This window comes from Vanellus vanellus (genome assembly GCF_965231255.1).
Source record: "Vanellus vanellus genome assembly, chromosome: 24".
Taxonomy (NCBI): Eukaryota; Metazoa; Chordata; class Aves; order Charadriiformes; family Charadriidae; genus Vanellus; species Vanellus vanellus.
Genome location: NC_138929.1, coordinates 6,415,311 through 6,430,435, shown reverse-complemented (window position 1 = coordinate 6,430,435; position 15,125 = coordinate 6,415,311). Strand labels below are relative to the sequence as shown.

The 15,125-nt window shown below is 51.8% G+C and overlaps 1 protein-coding gene and 1 pseudogene across 2 annotated transcripts in view; one reads left to right on the top strand and one right to left on the bottom strand.

The window, feature by feature from the left end:
* Positions 1 to 15,125, top strand: part of LOC309680974 (feather keratin 1-like) — a 283,730-nt pseudogene that overhangs the window by 264,266 nt on the left and 4,339 nt on the right. The window lies entirely within an intron of this gene.
* LOC309681096 (feather beta keratin-like) lies at positions 12,519 to 12,833 on the bottom strand (the record flags this gene model as incomplete). The annotated part of the gene is made up of 1 exon (XM_082494908.1): positions 12,519 to 12,833. One exon carries the CDS (start codon positions 12,831 to 12,833, stop codon positions 12,519 to 12,521), a length of 315 nt encoding a protein of 104 aa, XP_082351034.1.

Below are 15,125 nucleotides of genomic sequence, written 5' to 3'. Positions count from 1 at the left end.
TTTGGCAACAAGGGCACATTGCTGGGCCATGGATAATTTACTACTAGGGCCCCCAGAACCTTCTCCTCAGAACTACTTCCCAGCAAGTCCACCCCTAACCTATACTGGTGCCTAGCATTCTTCCTCCCCAGCTGCAGGACCTTGCACTTGCTTTTGTTGAACCTCATTAGGTTCTTCTCTGCCCAGCTCTCCAGCCTGTCCAGGTCACACTGGATGGCAGCACGGCCCTGTCAGACACCTCACCCAATTTGGTATCATCAGCAAACTTGCTGAGGATACACTCTGCCCCCTCTCCCAGGTCATTAATGAATATATTAAACAAGATTGAACCAAGTATTGACCCCTGGGGGACACCACTGGTTACAGGCCTCCAACTAGACTCTGTGCCGCTGATCACAACCTTCTGAGTTCTGTCCCGCAGCCAACTCTCAGTCCACCTCACTGTCACCTCATCTAGCCCACACTTCCTCAGCTTTCTAATGAGGATGTTATGGGAGACAGTGTCAAAAGCCTTGCTAAAGTCAAGGTAGATGACATCCACGACTCTCCCCTCATCCAGCCAACCAGTTATAACATCATAGAAAGCTATCAGATTGGTCAAGCATGATTTACCCTTGGTAAATCCATGTTGACCACTTCCAATAACTTCCTGTTCCTCATCGTGTTTGGAGATGACATCCAGAATGAGTTGCTTCATTACCTTCCCAGGGACAGAGGTGAGACTAACTGGTCTGTAGTTCCCTGGGTCCTCCTTCTTGCCTTTTTTGAAGATCAGAGTGATGTCAGCCTTCCTCCAGTCCTCAGGCACCTCTCCTGTTCTCCATGACCTTTCAAAGACGATGGAGAGTGGTCTAGCAATAACATCTGCCAGCTATCTGCCAGATACCCAATATGGTAAATATCTCCTAATATCATCTGATGATTTGTCCTTGTTTTTACAGTCAGAGATTCAAGAGTAAGATCTGAATTGGGAAAACAAATGCTTTATATCCTACTACTTCTCTTGTTCTAGGTGTCATCAACAAGCAGAGTAACACAACAATTCCTAAAACGAAGACCAAAAATATACTTTCTATGCATAATTTCCCCTTCCATTTCAGGAAGAAAAAGTTGGAGGAAGAGATGTTTATTCAGACCACAGTGAAAGAGTTCATCCTTCTGGAACCCTCCTCACTCCCACAGACACCAGTGCTCCTCTCTGTAGTGTTCCTGCACCTGTCCCTGCACACCTGCACTGCAGCTTCTTCTCAGTGGTGTCTGTTGCCTATGGTAGACACACATCCATGCACTTCCTCAACAATTTCTCTTTTGCTGGCATCTGTGATTCCTCAGTCACAGTGCCCAAGATGCTGCCTAACCTCTTCTCTGTAAAGATGGCCATCTTTTTTTTGAAGATTGCATGGCTTAGATATTTCTCCTTACCTCTTTGCTTGCATAGAGATCTGAGCATCGTAATAACCTATGATTGCTACAGAGCCACCTGCAAATCTGATCACCACGAGCTGGAGGGTGTGCCTACAAATGGCTGGAGGATGTCTTTAAGGCCGAAGGAAAGAAAAGCTTTAAGCTTTATGGAAAATTTTCTGTTAAGGACCTGAAGAGAAACTGCGTTAAGCAGTACCATCCAGATGTTCCCCACTGATGCTCTTCTGTGAGAAGACATCAGAAATAGCCCCAGTGTTGGATAGACCCAGTTTCAGCCAGCTCCAGGATGGACCCTCCAGCGGCCAAAGCTAGGTCAGTCAGTGACATTGGTAGCATCTCTGTTGGAGAATTTTGTGAAGGACTGTGTCCCATACGAGGGACCCCATGGTGAAGCAGGGGAGCAGCATGATGAGGAAGAAGCAGCAGAGATGAAGCGTTATGATCTGGCCACAACCATTCCCCACCCCCTTGTGCAGATCAGGGAAGTGAAGGAGGAGGTAAAAGAGTCAGGAGTGAAGTTGAACCTGAGAAGAAGGGGTGGGTGGAAATTGTTTTTAGATTTTCTTTGTTTCTCACTATCCTACTCTTATTTATTGGCATTAAATTAAATTATTTTCCCCAAGATGAGTCTGTTTTGACTATGACAGTAATTGGTAAGTGATCTCCCTGGCCTTATCTAAATCCATTATGTTTTTCATCATATCTCTCCCCCTGTCCTGTTGAGTACGGGGAGTGATAGGGCAGCTTGGTGGGCACCTGGTAGCCAGCCAAAGTTAAGCCACTACAGATCTGTATCACTGTGGGAGCTCTCTGTTGCCCTACAGTTGTAGATTTTTCCTTTTACAACACAGATACATCAATCTTCTGCAGGTATAGAAGGAAATTGAAAGTTCTTTTCCTGTTAACAGTATTAGGATATTCCAGTCTCTCTCTTGGCTGACATGGAATACAGTATGTTGTGGCTACCACTTTCTTCCTGCTTGTCAATACCTCTAGGGCCTGCTATTCCCTCCCTTCCAGCTCCACTTTGTGAGTACTCAGGGACATAGGAGAAACCCAAGATGACAGGAAATGGGAACTGGGATGTAACTTTTACAGAAGCTCACAATGCTGGAGGTGTCCTGGTCCCAGCACACAAGGGCCAGGCAGTACAAGCTGTTTCCTGGGGCTCAGGAAAGCAGCAAACCAGGGACCTGGAGCAGGGGCACAACACACCTCCCCTACCAGGCCATCCTACAAGAGGTGATGGGCATTATTGTACTGCAGGATCCACACAGAGCTGAGAGCTCTGAGCTCCTGCCCCAAACCACTGTACATCTTGCTGTCCTCAACCTTCCAGTCCTTGCTGCAGAGCCAGGAACATGTTGCCCTCCCCAAGACCATCCGGATCATGAAGCCTTTCCCTGTGCAGTCACTGACTCCCATTTTTTTCCAGATTCCATGGGCCAGACCACTGTCAGTCAGTACAAGGGACTGTTCATGGTGAAGGAAGGACGCACCTTACAGACCACATGCTCTTATCAGATATGTCACTTTGGTGCCATGATCTGGTACCTGCAGAGGGGAGGCCAAACCCCCCATCTGCTCTCGTATCACACAGCAGCCGGCCCAAAGCAGAGCAGCCAATTCACCACATGGCTGAACATCACGGGAAAATACAAACACCAGCAGCAGGAGGAGTTTGAGGTCTCTGATCCTAGTTTGTGCCTCTGTGTTGTCTGTGACACCCTGGTACAGAGAGCTTCCTCAGCTGGGCAAAAAGCGGGGAAAGGGAGGGGGTGTTTCTGTGCAAGGCTGAACTCTGGGGCCAGCTATCCCATGGCCGTGCTATTTCACCTCCACATCCTGGCATATCCAGTCAATGAGCCTCTTTCTGAAAGTGGTCACTCTCCAGAGGATGGACAAAGTGGTCAGAAACATCTGCAATGAAATTTTCTCTCTCCACATCCCAGGTCAGGACGACACTCACTGGAGGCTACACAGGGCTATTTTGACCTGGCTCACTGCATGGTTCCAAGGGCATAAAGAAACTGGTAAACGCCCCTCCAAGTCCAAGAAACCTGTGCCAAAAACTTTTTTAGTCTCTGCAGAGGACTTTTTCCCACAATACAGAAAATTGAGATTCTTCCCAGATGAAGCATTTATGCAGAAATAAAAGGGATCCTGGCATGCAGGGAAGTAGACCCCCACACCACAAGATGGTGGAAATTCCATGACGTGGGAAAAATTGCCAGATATGGATCAAGATACCCTGGTGCACTAGAAAAACAGAGTGGTGCATCATTCACACTATCCTTCCATAGAGTTTAAGGTGAGAAATGAGTGTCATTAAGAGGAAAAACTGTTTTGCGACTAGAATATTATCAGCCTGCTCATCTTGGAAAAGACAGAGATGTTTAGAAACCAGAGAATAACTGAATGCACAACTAAGCACAATCAATGCAAGCCTGTGTAAAAAGTCATTGCCCAACTATCCCCAAACACCTCCTACAGAACCACCCCTGAGCAACATCTCTCTGCCTGGGCACCTTGGAAGAGCATCTGAAGGAAAAAGGATGACACAGAGACATGGGACGGGATGCAGCAGAATTTTATTGAGTCAAAAGAGGGAAAAAAGATTGCTCTGAGTGGAAGCCACAATGCAGGGAACAAGAGAAGCAGACAGGAGTTTGCGACCCATGGTTGTGGCAGAGATCCATTCCAAGTGTCCATCTGCCTGTCCCAGAGATGAAGCAGGGCCAGAAGGTCTTCCCTAGGCTGGATTTGTGGGGTTTACAGCCCAGGGCATCACAAGAGAACAAGGACACAAGAGGGAAAAGAGAGAGTGGAAGAGGGGAAAGGCAGGCATGGGCCGTGCTTTCCGAGAGCCGACGCTGGCTCCATCCTTTGGCAAGGGGTGCTGGAGTCATTCAGACCCTCTGAAAACAACAACCCGATGCTCTGTCCCCACTCTGGTACCATCTTGTGGGTCTCTGGGCGCCTTCACCAGGGCCGTGGTCAGCAGCTTTAGCAGGGAAGGCACCTCCTGCCGCAGTAGCGGCTGCCGAAGCCAGAGAGGCCAAAGCCCCCAGAGGAGATGGGCACTCCCCCAGAACTGAGGATGCTGCCAACGGCAGCAGAGGTGGAGGATCCCACGGCGGTGCTCTGTGGGAAGGAGCTGAGGATGGGTCCGGGCAGGGTCACCACCACGGGGGAGGGCTGGATGACGACGGTGGAGTCCTGGCACTGCCTGACACAGGGCTCATTGCAGCTGTTGGCCAGCGGGGTCGGGCCGCAGGGCTGGCAGGGCTGGCATGGCAGGCACTGGTTGTAGCAGGACATGTCTTGGGGCTGGATATGTACCTGGGAGAAAGAGCAAGGAGATGCATAGCCTGCACAGTGCGTGATGAGCAGCATCTCAGCCCACAAGGGAGGAAAACCATGAGGTAGAGATGAGAGCTGAAGGCATTTTAGGGAGGCACATGGGTTTGTTGTTCCCTTCAGCCCAGAGGATCTCTGCCAAGAGCAACCAAGTCCAGGGAGAACTCTTCTTAGCCCATAGCTGAGGAGACACCTCAGCCAAGTCCCAACCTGTCTCCATGCCACACATTCTACCCTCTTCCTTCTCCCATGATAAGAAGCCCCATGACCCAGCAAAGGATAAAAAGGCCAGTTTTGTGCTGAGAAATCCTGGAGGAGGACAAGGTAAAGGAAGATGAGCATGAACAGGAGAAAGAGTTTCAGACTCACCTCGTTCCAAAGGAGATGGAAGCAAGAAGAGTGTACGAGAGAGTGAGGAGAAGGGCCCACTTTTATACTGCTCCTGCACTGCCCCAGGCCCACAGTCGCTGCACACACGCAGTAATTTTCCAACACACTCACCTCCAAAGCCAAATATCCTACGTAATGGCATAGGTCGTGGTTTGGTTTCCATCAACATTGTTGTTTTATTTCCTCATTTCTGACACGCCTGGTCTGCCACACCATCTCCTTTCAAGTAGTGGGATGAGAGGCCCAAGATATCCCAGGAAGTGATCAGTACAGGCAGAAGATGTACCCCCAAGTGAAGAAGTCTCTGTAAGCAGGGAACTTGGATGTATGGAAATCTGATGAGGTTGTTTTCAGCCCTGATCGCAGAAAGATGCACATATCCTCCCATGAACGCAGTCTTCTCCGGGGTGCCCAAATGCTCCTGTGCCTGACAATGTGACACAAACTTCTCGCTCAATACTTTACTGGTTTATTTGGCAAAGTCTCTTGTTGCATTCTCATCGGATCTCTGACCACTGCCTTTGGCAGGCACAAAGCGAAAATCCTTCTGACCACCATGATTCCTCAGCAACCCCACTGGAGTCAGGTCCATCCTCATTATCAGGGGTGTGTGTGTCAGGGCTTTGTACAGACCCTCGATACTCCCACTCTCCTCACACCACTGTGCGCTGTGGCTGCACGCTCTGTACCTGGACCAACAGCAAACCGAAAGGTGGGGTTACTTTTTCAGAACACTGACCATCCTATCAGCCCCCTGAGCTGTGGCAGCACTGGCAAGGTCAGTCTGGAGGGCAAAGGCTGTTGGCACTGCTTGGAGCTGTGTACTTAGGTACAGACCAGTGCTCAGACCAGTTTTCCTGGGTTAGGGATGGAGCTGCCCTGGCCACGGGGGAATTCAGCCCTGCGTGGGACATGGGCCTGCAGACAGCACGCACTCCTGGCTTGACCTCACCCCAAAAGGCTGACACATGGCCAAGCCAAAATTAGAGTGTGACTCACCACGGGTAGGGAGAGTCTATCCCAGGAAGGTTGCCTACTGAAGGCATTCCCTTGCCCTCCTGGGACGCGTCCCAGCTGCCTCCATGTCTGCAGGGCAGGGAAGTGCATTGCCTCCTTGACGTAGTCTGAGAGCTGCTTTTGTACTGTGGGCCCTTCTGAGCACAACTCCTCCCTGATCATCCTCACACATGTGACACTGAAGAGTTCTGCCAGCCTTCGCTCAGTGGGGAGTTGGGGGAAGTTTCTTTGCATCTCGCATGGTCCTGTGTTATGCTCATGGCAGAGGAGCCCTTTGGGGTATGAGTAGGGAGGAATGCTGAAGTCCTAATGCCAGGAGATGATATATCACCTGAGACACAAGGAAGAATCTGAATTGGTGAGGAGATACATTCTGCAACAATTTCTTTCCCTCCACGGAGCATTCCAGAGAGCTCCTTGCCACAGCCTAGTCTCTTTGGCCAGGAAGATGAGGCCTGTGCAGCTGTTCCCTCCCAGCCTCCAAGTCTCTCCCCAAGGCTGACCCTGCCTCTGCAGGCAGATCTACCCAGAGGAGGTTTGAGGGCTCTAAGATCATAAAATAGTTCAGTCCACCGTCTGTACTGATGCAACAGGTTATTCCTTTCCAGGTGCAGAACTTGCCATTTGTCCTTCTTAATACCCTAAATCTCCTGTGGCCCTAGTCCTCCCACTGGTCTAGGACTTCCTTTGTTGCAGCCCTGCCCAAGACCACATCAGTTGGTTTGTACAGGTCAACTTTTCTCATACTGCCTGTGATTTGATGTCCAGCCACTGCTGACTCCACCTGTTGCTCATTCTGCCCCTTGCAAGGCTCAACACAAGCTGAGATTTAGCTTCCTATCACCATCCCAACATGCTCAGGAAATGTTTCTAAATTCCTCCTTTGCAGCACATCCCTGCTTCCACCTCCACAATGCTGCCTTTTAACATTGGTGCTCTGCCTTGCATAACCCACTTTTAGCCAAAGCCAATCTGCCAAGACATCTGCTTGTTGACACGAGTATTGGCCTGGACCTTTCTTGTTCCTGCACCATGAGGTGCCTAAGGTGTTGCTAGATTTTCTGTGCTCCTTTGTGGTTCATAGCTCCCTCCATGGCATCTTCCCTATCATCTACCAGAAGTCCAGAGGCTGTACTCTGCTACTCGCTTTCCTTTCTGTCTTCAGGTCTTGACCCCTGTTTCTCAGGTGTGACAGTCAAGGCTGCCCTTGGTTCCAATGTTCCCAACCAGTTCTTCCTTCTTAGGAAAGCTGTGTAGCACCCACCTTTTGCCCATGAAACAATCACAGGATCTTCTAGTCCAAACGGCCCTGCTCAAAGCACGGTCAGTCTTTGGAGGATGCTCAGAGTCAAGTCCTGTCAAGCTCCAAATATGTACAAGGATGGAGAAGCCACACCCTGTGTAGGCAACCCAAGCCAGTGCTTCAGTACCCTCACACTAACAAAGTCTTTTCTTATGTTTACGTGGAATTTCCAATATTTTCCTCTTACCACTTGTCCCTTCCCTGGATAGGACTCAGGACTGTCTGTCTCTATGTTCTTGGCTCCTTCCCATCAGCCCTCTTACCCACTGGTAGGAAGCATACCCCCTCTCCTCCAGGCCTTCTCTCTTTCAGGGTGAACACCCTGGAAGACCTTGTTGTTGCCTGCCACATAATTTCCCTGATTCAACCCAGGTGGGCTTTGGCTTTCCTAGCCCCAACCCTGCATACACAGTCTGGCAAACATTTTCCCTAGACCAAAGAGAGCTTTTTCCCCAAGAGAAAGACAGCTGAAACCATCGGTGCTGCCTGGAGATGCAACAGCTAATGACCATTAGAGTGAGCTGAGAAAGAGGAGAGAGAAGCACGTAGGACATCCTTAAGGAAAAAAAGTCTTTGGGTGTGCTGCTGCTCTGTGCAGTGCAAGGGAGAGCTAGGCTTCCTCCTGCAAAGGGAGTTGTAAACAATCACACTTCACTGACACAATCCAAAATCCCCTGCCTGCACAGAAACCCAACAGCACTTGTGGACACATCTACCGAAACTGACACAACAGTGCCCAGGGTATCATTGCGCCTCTCATCTTGGCACATGAAAGGTACGTGCATGGAAGAAAAAGCATGAAAGAAATGAGGAAATATACTGGCAGTGTTGCCAAAAATCTGAGCCATTAGGTAAGATATTTTCCTTTGGAGTTGAGTCTGATGGAAAATTAATGCCTGTGTGCAGTGACTGTGGGCCTGGGGCGGTGCAGGAGCAGTATAAAAGTGGGCCCTTCTCCTCACTCTCTCATCTACTCCACTTGCCTCCATCTCCTTGAGAACAAGGTGAGTCTGAAGCCCTTTCTCCTTCTCCTCCTCCTCCTCTGGGATTGCTCAGCACACACCCTGTCAGAGTGGGTGGTGGCCCTGCTTGTGATGGGAGTGGGAAAGGGGCAGAAGGAGTGGCATGGAGAGAGGATGGCTGCTGGCTGACAAGAGTGGGGTAGGAAGAGACCTCCGTGGGCTTAGTTGCTCTTGGCAGGGGGGGATCATGTGGGCTGAGGGGAATGAGAAACCCATGGGCCTCTCTACAATCCCTCAACCTTTTGTGTCCACCGCGTGGCTTGTCTGCTCGTGGTGGAGTGACAGGCTGCTCCTTCTCCCTCTCTAATGCTCTACATTCCCCTGTCCTCTCTCCCAGGTACACCTCCAGCCACAAGACATGTCCTGCTACAGCCAGTGCCTGCCATGCCAGCCCTGCCAGCCCTGCGGCCCGACCCCGCTGGCCAACAGCTGCAATGAGCCCTGTGTCAGGCAGTGCCAGGACTCCACCGTCGTCATCCAGCCCTCCCCCGTGGTGGTGACCCTGCCCGGACCCATCCTCAGCTCCTTCCCGCAGAGCACCGCCGTGGGATCCTCCACCTCCGCTGCCGTTGGCAGCATCCTCAGCTCTGGGGGAGTGCCCATCTCCTCCGGGGGCTTTGGCCTCTCCGGCTTCGGCGGCCGCTACTGCGGCAGGAGGTGCCTTCCCTGCTAAAGCTGCTGACCGTGGCCCTGAGGAAGGTCCCCGGGGACCTCAAGATGGTACCTGAGTGGGGACGTAGCATCGGGTTGTTGCTTTCAGGGGGTCTGAGCGACCCCAGCACCCCTTGCCAAAGGACGGGACCAGCGTCGGCTCTCGGAAAGCACGGCCCATGCCTGCTTTTCCCCTCTTCCACTCTCTCCTTTCCCTGCAGGCCCTGCTTTCTCTCTGGGGCAGGCAGATGGACACCTGGAGGGATCTCTACCCCAGCATGGGGCATAGTCTCTTTTCTGCCCCTGGAACTCCCTAGATAGGGGGCTCCGCTCACAGTGACCTCATTTCCCTCTTCTGACTCAATAAAGTTTTGCTGCATCTCAGCCCATGTCTCTGTGTCATGCTTTTCCCTGCCAATGCTCTCCCAGGATGCCCAGGGACAGAGGTGTTGCTCAATGGTGACTCTGGGCAGGGGTTGTTGGGATGGTCGTGTGGTGACTGGTAACAGCATTTATAGGGCCTTCCTGGGATGGCGTTAAGTTTCACCATGTTATCCCTCCTCTGGGTTCTTTGTAGTTCTAGCTAGAACGTTGTGGATAACACATAAATGTTTGTTTTCCTGCCGGGCAGTGCTAGTCCAGCAGCTTCCTTGTCTCTCCAATGCCCTCTCTAAAAGGCCAGTCAGCGAGGGGTGGGCAAGAGGTTGGGAGGGCGCATAGCCAGGGCAGCAGAGGCAGGCTGAACCAAGGGATATTCCCTATCATACGACTTCATGATCAGCAATAAATGATAAGAGAAAGGTGGAGACGTGCGGCCAGGAGGCATTGATCAAGAAAGCGTTTGTCTTGCAAAGCAACCGCTAAGTGTACTGTGATCTCGCTGCCCAGGCGTGGCTGGACATCACCTGCTGATGGCAAGTAGGGAATAAATCTTTGTGTTTTGATTTTCTTCCACTCATTTTTTTTGCTTTTCTTGCTTAAACTGCTGTTATGTCAACCCACCAGATTTTAATCTTAGTGTGTCACCCCTCTGTCACTGAGGAGGGGTAGTGACAGAGAGTCTTGGTGGGCACCTGGTGACCAGACTAGGTCAACCGTGTGCCTGTCACCGACTTTGCTTACTGCACTGCTTATCTTTTTCTTTGTCTGAACTCGGACCATGTTAATAGAATCAACGGCTTTGCGCTTTGCCCTGGCATTGAGGCCCTTACTGTGCTGGGGGAGGTGTCTCGTGGAGAGGATGAGGGAATACACCTCCATCTTCCCATCCGGGACTGCGCCGGGTTGTTTTGTTGCACAGGCTCCCAAGCAAGGTCCTTGGTCACCCTTACGTGAGGCGTTTAATAGTGCTAATTAGCACTGTTGGCCTGTTGCGGGGTTTGTGGAATCTGGTGTCATGCTGACATAAGAGGAGACAGCTTTTGGGTGTGGTGACGGTGAAACATGCCCTGAGGTGCCTGGTCCCAGGCTGGCAGCTTCTTGAAAACCACTGCTCACTGATCCGGGGTTCAGTACTGTGACGGTAGTTTGGTTAAGACATGAACTCAAACCACCGCTGAGAATACCATGACTGGACCAGGCATCCCAACTACCTCTAAGAGCACGGAAGTTGAGGCAGAGATCCAAACAGCATGTGAGGGCACCTTGGTTGAGATAGGGACCTAAATGCCACCTACAAGAATTGCCCCAGTAGTGAAAAAGAAATAGCGGACCAGGAGGTGAATGGTTCCATAGAATTGGTTAATAATGGAATGAGGAGCAGGAAGAGTCGGACTGGGGAGCTGGTCCTTCAGAAGGAATGGGAGGATGAAGTGAGAGAAATCACTCAAGAGGTGGAAATTAGCCGGTCCCTGACCTCCAGAGAACTTCAAGTAAGGCTGGCAGCTCCGGTGCCGGGAGAGTGGGGCCAAGGGAAGGTAAGGAAGCCCAACGTCTGCGATGCCTTCCTAGGCACCAGGGAGTTGAGAGAGGAATTGGAAAAGAGGGAGTGAACTGCAGCCTCCGTAGGTGTCTCCTGTCACATGTGAAGGCAAGATATCCACTCAAGGAAGATCTTGTGATTTAGCAAGGAAGGTGGACTAGCACTTTGGAAGGCATCCAGTACCTGAGAGAATTTGTGGTGCCAGAATTTGTGGTCACCACAGTGACCTCGATGACACCAAGGCCTCCAATGGTCTGGAGAATGCCCTGTGTATACAGGCTGTGTGAAAAAAATGGTACAAAATGCACCAGTGTCATGTTCTAACAGCTTGATAAGAATGTATTGCCCAGGTTTGGATACACCCGCTGTGGAAAGAGCATCGTGCAGCCCCTGAAATTTTGAAGTAAATCTCTCTCCCTCCTTTTGACCACAGGCCAGCAACTCAGCTGTGAGGGGCACCCCAAAGAACCTGTCCCCTCTGGCTGTGGTCAGCAGGAAAGGAAGACCCAGGAGCATGCTGTGTGTCCCTCTGAAGGATGGATTGCCCATAAAAAGAAACAAGGTCGAAGGAGCAGGAGTTATGGTTCTTGTGAGTAACATGTCAGGGTGGATGTCGTTACATCCGTATGGATGTGATCAATAAGATAACAATTGTATCCCAAACAATCCTGCAGCAAAACAATGTCACCCACCGCAGGAATGATTTTTAACCACCCCTGCATGGTCCTTCCCTCTGTGGACACTGCAGGAACATCGGTGAGGAGAATGTTATCCTGAGGAAGCTGGAGGTCTGTGCGGGACATGAGGAGCCTTCACCATTCCCAAAGGAATGGGAGGGTGAACCAATGCATGAATACGCCTACTCAATGCATGACAGTGTCGCTGCATAACCATTGTGAAGAAACCTTTCCCAGCACCTCACAGGAGCACCATCTCTCTTCCTGAGTATCTTGGGAGAGCTTCTGCCTGGGGAAGCATGACACAGAGACATGGGCTGGGATGCAACAAAACTTTAATGATTCAAAAGAGTGATATGAGATACTCTGAGTGGAGGCTCCAGTGCAGGGAGCACCACTGGCAGAAAGCAGTCTGTGCCCCATGGTTGTGGCAGAGATTCCTGGAGGTATTCATCATCCTGTGTCTGCCACAGATGGAGTAGAACCAGCAGGTGCTACCTAGGCTGGCTTTGTGGGGCTCACTGCCCAGGGTAGCACAAGAGAACACAAACACAAGAGGGAAAGGAGAGAGTGGAAGAGGGGAAAGGCAGGCATGGGCCGTGCTTTCCGAGAGCCGACGCTGGCTCCATCCTTTGGCAAGGGGTGCTGGGGTCGCTCAGACCCTCTGAAAGCAACAACCCAATGCTCTATCACCAGTCCAGTACCATCTTGTGGGTCTCCGGGGACCTTCCTCAGGGCCACGGTCAGCAGCTTTAGCAGGGAAGGCACCTCCTGCCGCAGTAGCGGCCGCCGAAGCCGGAGAGGCCAAAGCCCCCGGAGGAGATGGGCACTCCCTCAGAGCTGAGGATGCTGCCAACGGCAGCGGAGGTGGAGGATCCCACAGCGGTGCTCTGCGGGAAGGAGCTGAGGATGGGTCCGGGCAGGGTCACCACCACGGGGGAGGGCTGGATGACGACGGTGGAGTCCTGGCACTGCCTGACACAGGGCTCATTGCAGCTGTTGGCCAGCGGGGTCGGGCCACAGGGCTGGCAGGGCTGGCATGGCAGGCACTGGCTGTAGCAGGACATGTCTTGAGGCTGGAGGTGTATCTGGGATAGATAGTATGGGGATGTAAAGCATGAGCTCTTGTTGAAGGACAGACTGTCACCCTACAACTAGTGAGACCCTATACCTCATCCCAAAATAACTCTAGCCAGAGCAACTATGCCCAAGGAGATCCCCACCTTCCCCTTTCCTCAGGAGACACACCAGCAATGCCTCAGCCCCTCCCAATGCCTTACTGTCTACCCCCTTCTCTCTCCCCAGGCAAGCACCTCCAAGACCTAGAGTGAACAAAGAGACAAGTATGGGCTGAGGAAGAGAAGAAAGGGCTTCAGACTCACCTTGTTCTCAAGGAGATGGAGGTGAAAGGAGTGGATGAGAGAGTGAGGAGAAGGGCCCACTTTTATACTGCTCCTGCACTTCCCCAGGCCCACAGTCACTGCACACAGGCAGTAATTTTCCAACAGACTCACCTCCAAGGCAAAATACCCTACATAATGGCACAGGTTGTGTTTTGGTTTCCGTCAACACTGCCGTTTCATTTCCTCATTTCTGACATGACCACTAGGCTCAGAGGTTCTTTTGAAGTATTGGGATGAGAAGCACAAGAATTTTCCAAGCACCATCACGGCAGCACAGGCAGAAGATGTGCCCCCGAGTGCTGGAGGGATCTGTACAGATGGAGGACATGGGTCTGGGGAAATATAGTAAGGCTGTTTACAGCCTGCTGTGCAGCAAGGTGCATATGTCTTCCCGCCAATGCAGTCCTCTCCTGGGTGCTCAAAGGCTTCTCTTACTGACGACATGCTGCATATTTTTCCCCGGCTTCCTGCCTCCCTGCTCGCGCCACTAGTCATTGATCATTGCCTCTATTGGCAAGTGGGCTGTACAGTGGATTCAAATGTCTTTCCCAAGGAAAGCTTCTCCTTCCGGGAGACATTGGCTGGTATCTTTGTCAAAGTCACCCCCTTTCGTGGCAGACATTGCGGGTCCCCAAATAATGGCCTCAGCAACATTGCGGAAGGAGAACTTTTCCCCCTGAACATCATCATTCCTCAACAAGGCCCGTGGAGTCGGGTCCCTCCTCAGTACCAGAGGGTGTGTTGGGACTCGGGACAGTGCCTTGTTCCTCGCACTCTCCTCACACCACCATGCACTTTGGCCACATGCTTTGGACCAAGACATGCAAGATACTCCGAGGCCTGGCCATTTTCCAAAACATGCTGACTGTCCTGCTCCCACCCCAAGCTGTGTTAGTGCCCGCAAGAAGGTCCTTGTGAGGGCAACGCCGTTGGGGCTGCCTGGAGCTGTGTACGTGGGCACAGCCCAGTGCTCAGAGCTCATTTTCCGTGGACATGGATGGAGCTGCCCTGGCCACGGGGGAATTCAGCCCTGTGTGGGACACTGGCCTGCAGACAGCACGCACTCCTGGCTTGACCTCACCCCAAAAGGCTGACAAATGGCCAAGCCAAAATTAGAGTGTGACTCACCACGGGTAGGGAGAGTCTATCCCAGGAAGGTTGCCTACTGAAGGCATTCCCTTGCCCTCCTGGGATGCGTCCCAGCTGCCTCCATGTCTGCAGGGCAGGGAAGTGCATTGCCTCCTTGACGTAGTCTGAGAGCTGGTTTTGTACTCTGGGCCCTTCAGATCCTGTCCCCTCCCTGAGCATCCTCAAGCCAGTGACACTGCAGGGTCCTGCCCAGCCTCGTTCACTGGGGATTTGGGGGAAATTTCCTTGCCTCCCCAGTGCTGTTGGCTTATGCTCCAAGCTGAGGAATCCCTTATGTGATGGGAAAAAAGGCATGCAGAAACCCTAATGTCAGGACAAGATGTAATGCCTAGGATCCAAGAAGAGTGCCATCCAGTGGGGAGATACTTTCAGCAACCCTTTCTTTCCCTCCATGGATCATTCAGGAGTACTCCTCACTGGAGCTTGTTCTCTTTGGCCAGTATGATGAGGCCTGTGCGTCAATTCCCTTCCATCCTCCAAGTGTCTCCTCAAGGCTGACCCTGCCCCAGGGGGCAGATCTACCCAGAGGAGGTTCTTCCTGTCTGGGTGCAGGACTTGCCATTTATCATTCTTAATGCCATGAGGCTTCTCTAGCCCAGTCCTCCTGCCCATCTAGGTCTCCCTCTGCAGCAGCCCTGACGCAGAGTGCACCAGCTGGCTTGTACAGGTCAACCTTTCTCAGGCAGTACTTGATTTGAAGCCCACCCACTGCTGGGAGGGTTCCCCCTCCTGATTTCCACTCTTTCAGAGGGTACAGCTGCCTGGGAGACCTTGTAGGTGAAAACGGAGAGACAGGGCATGGACTCC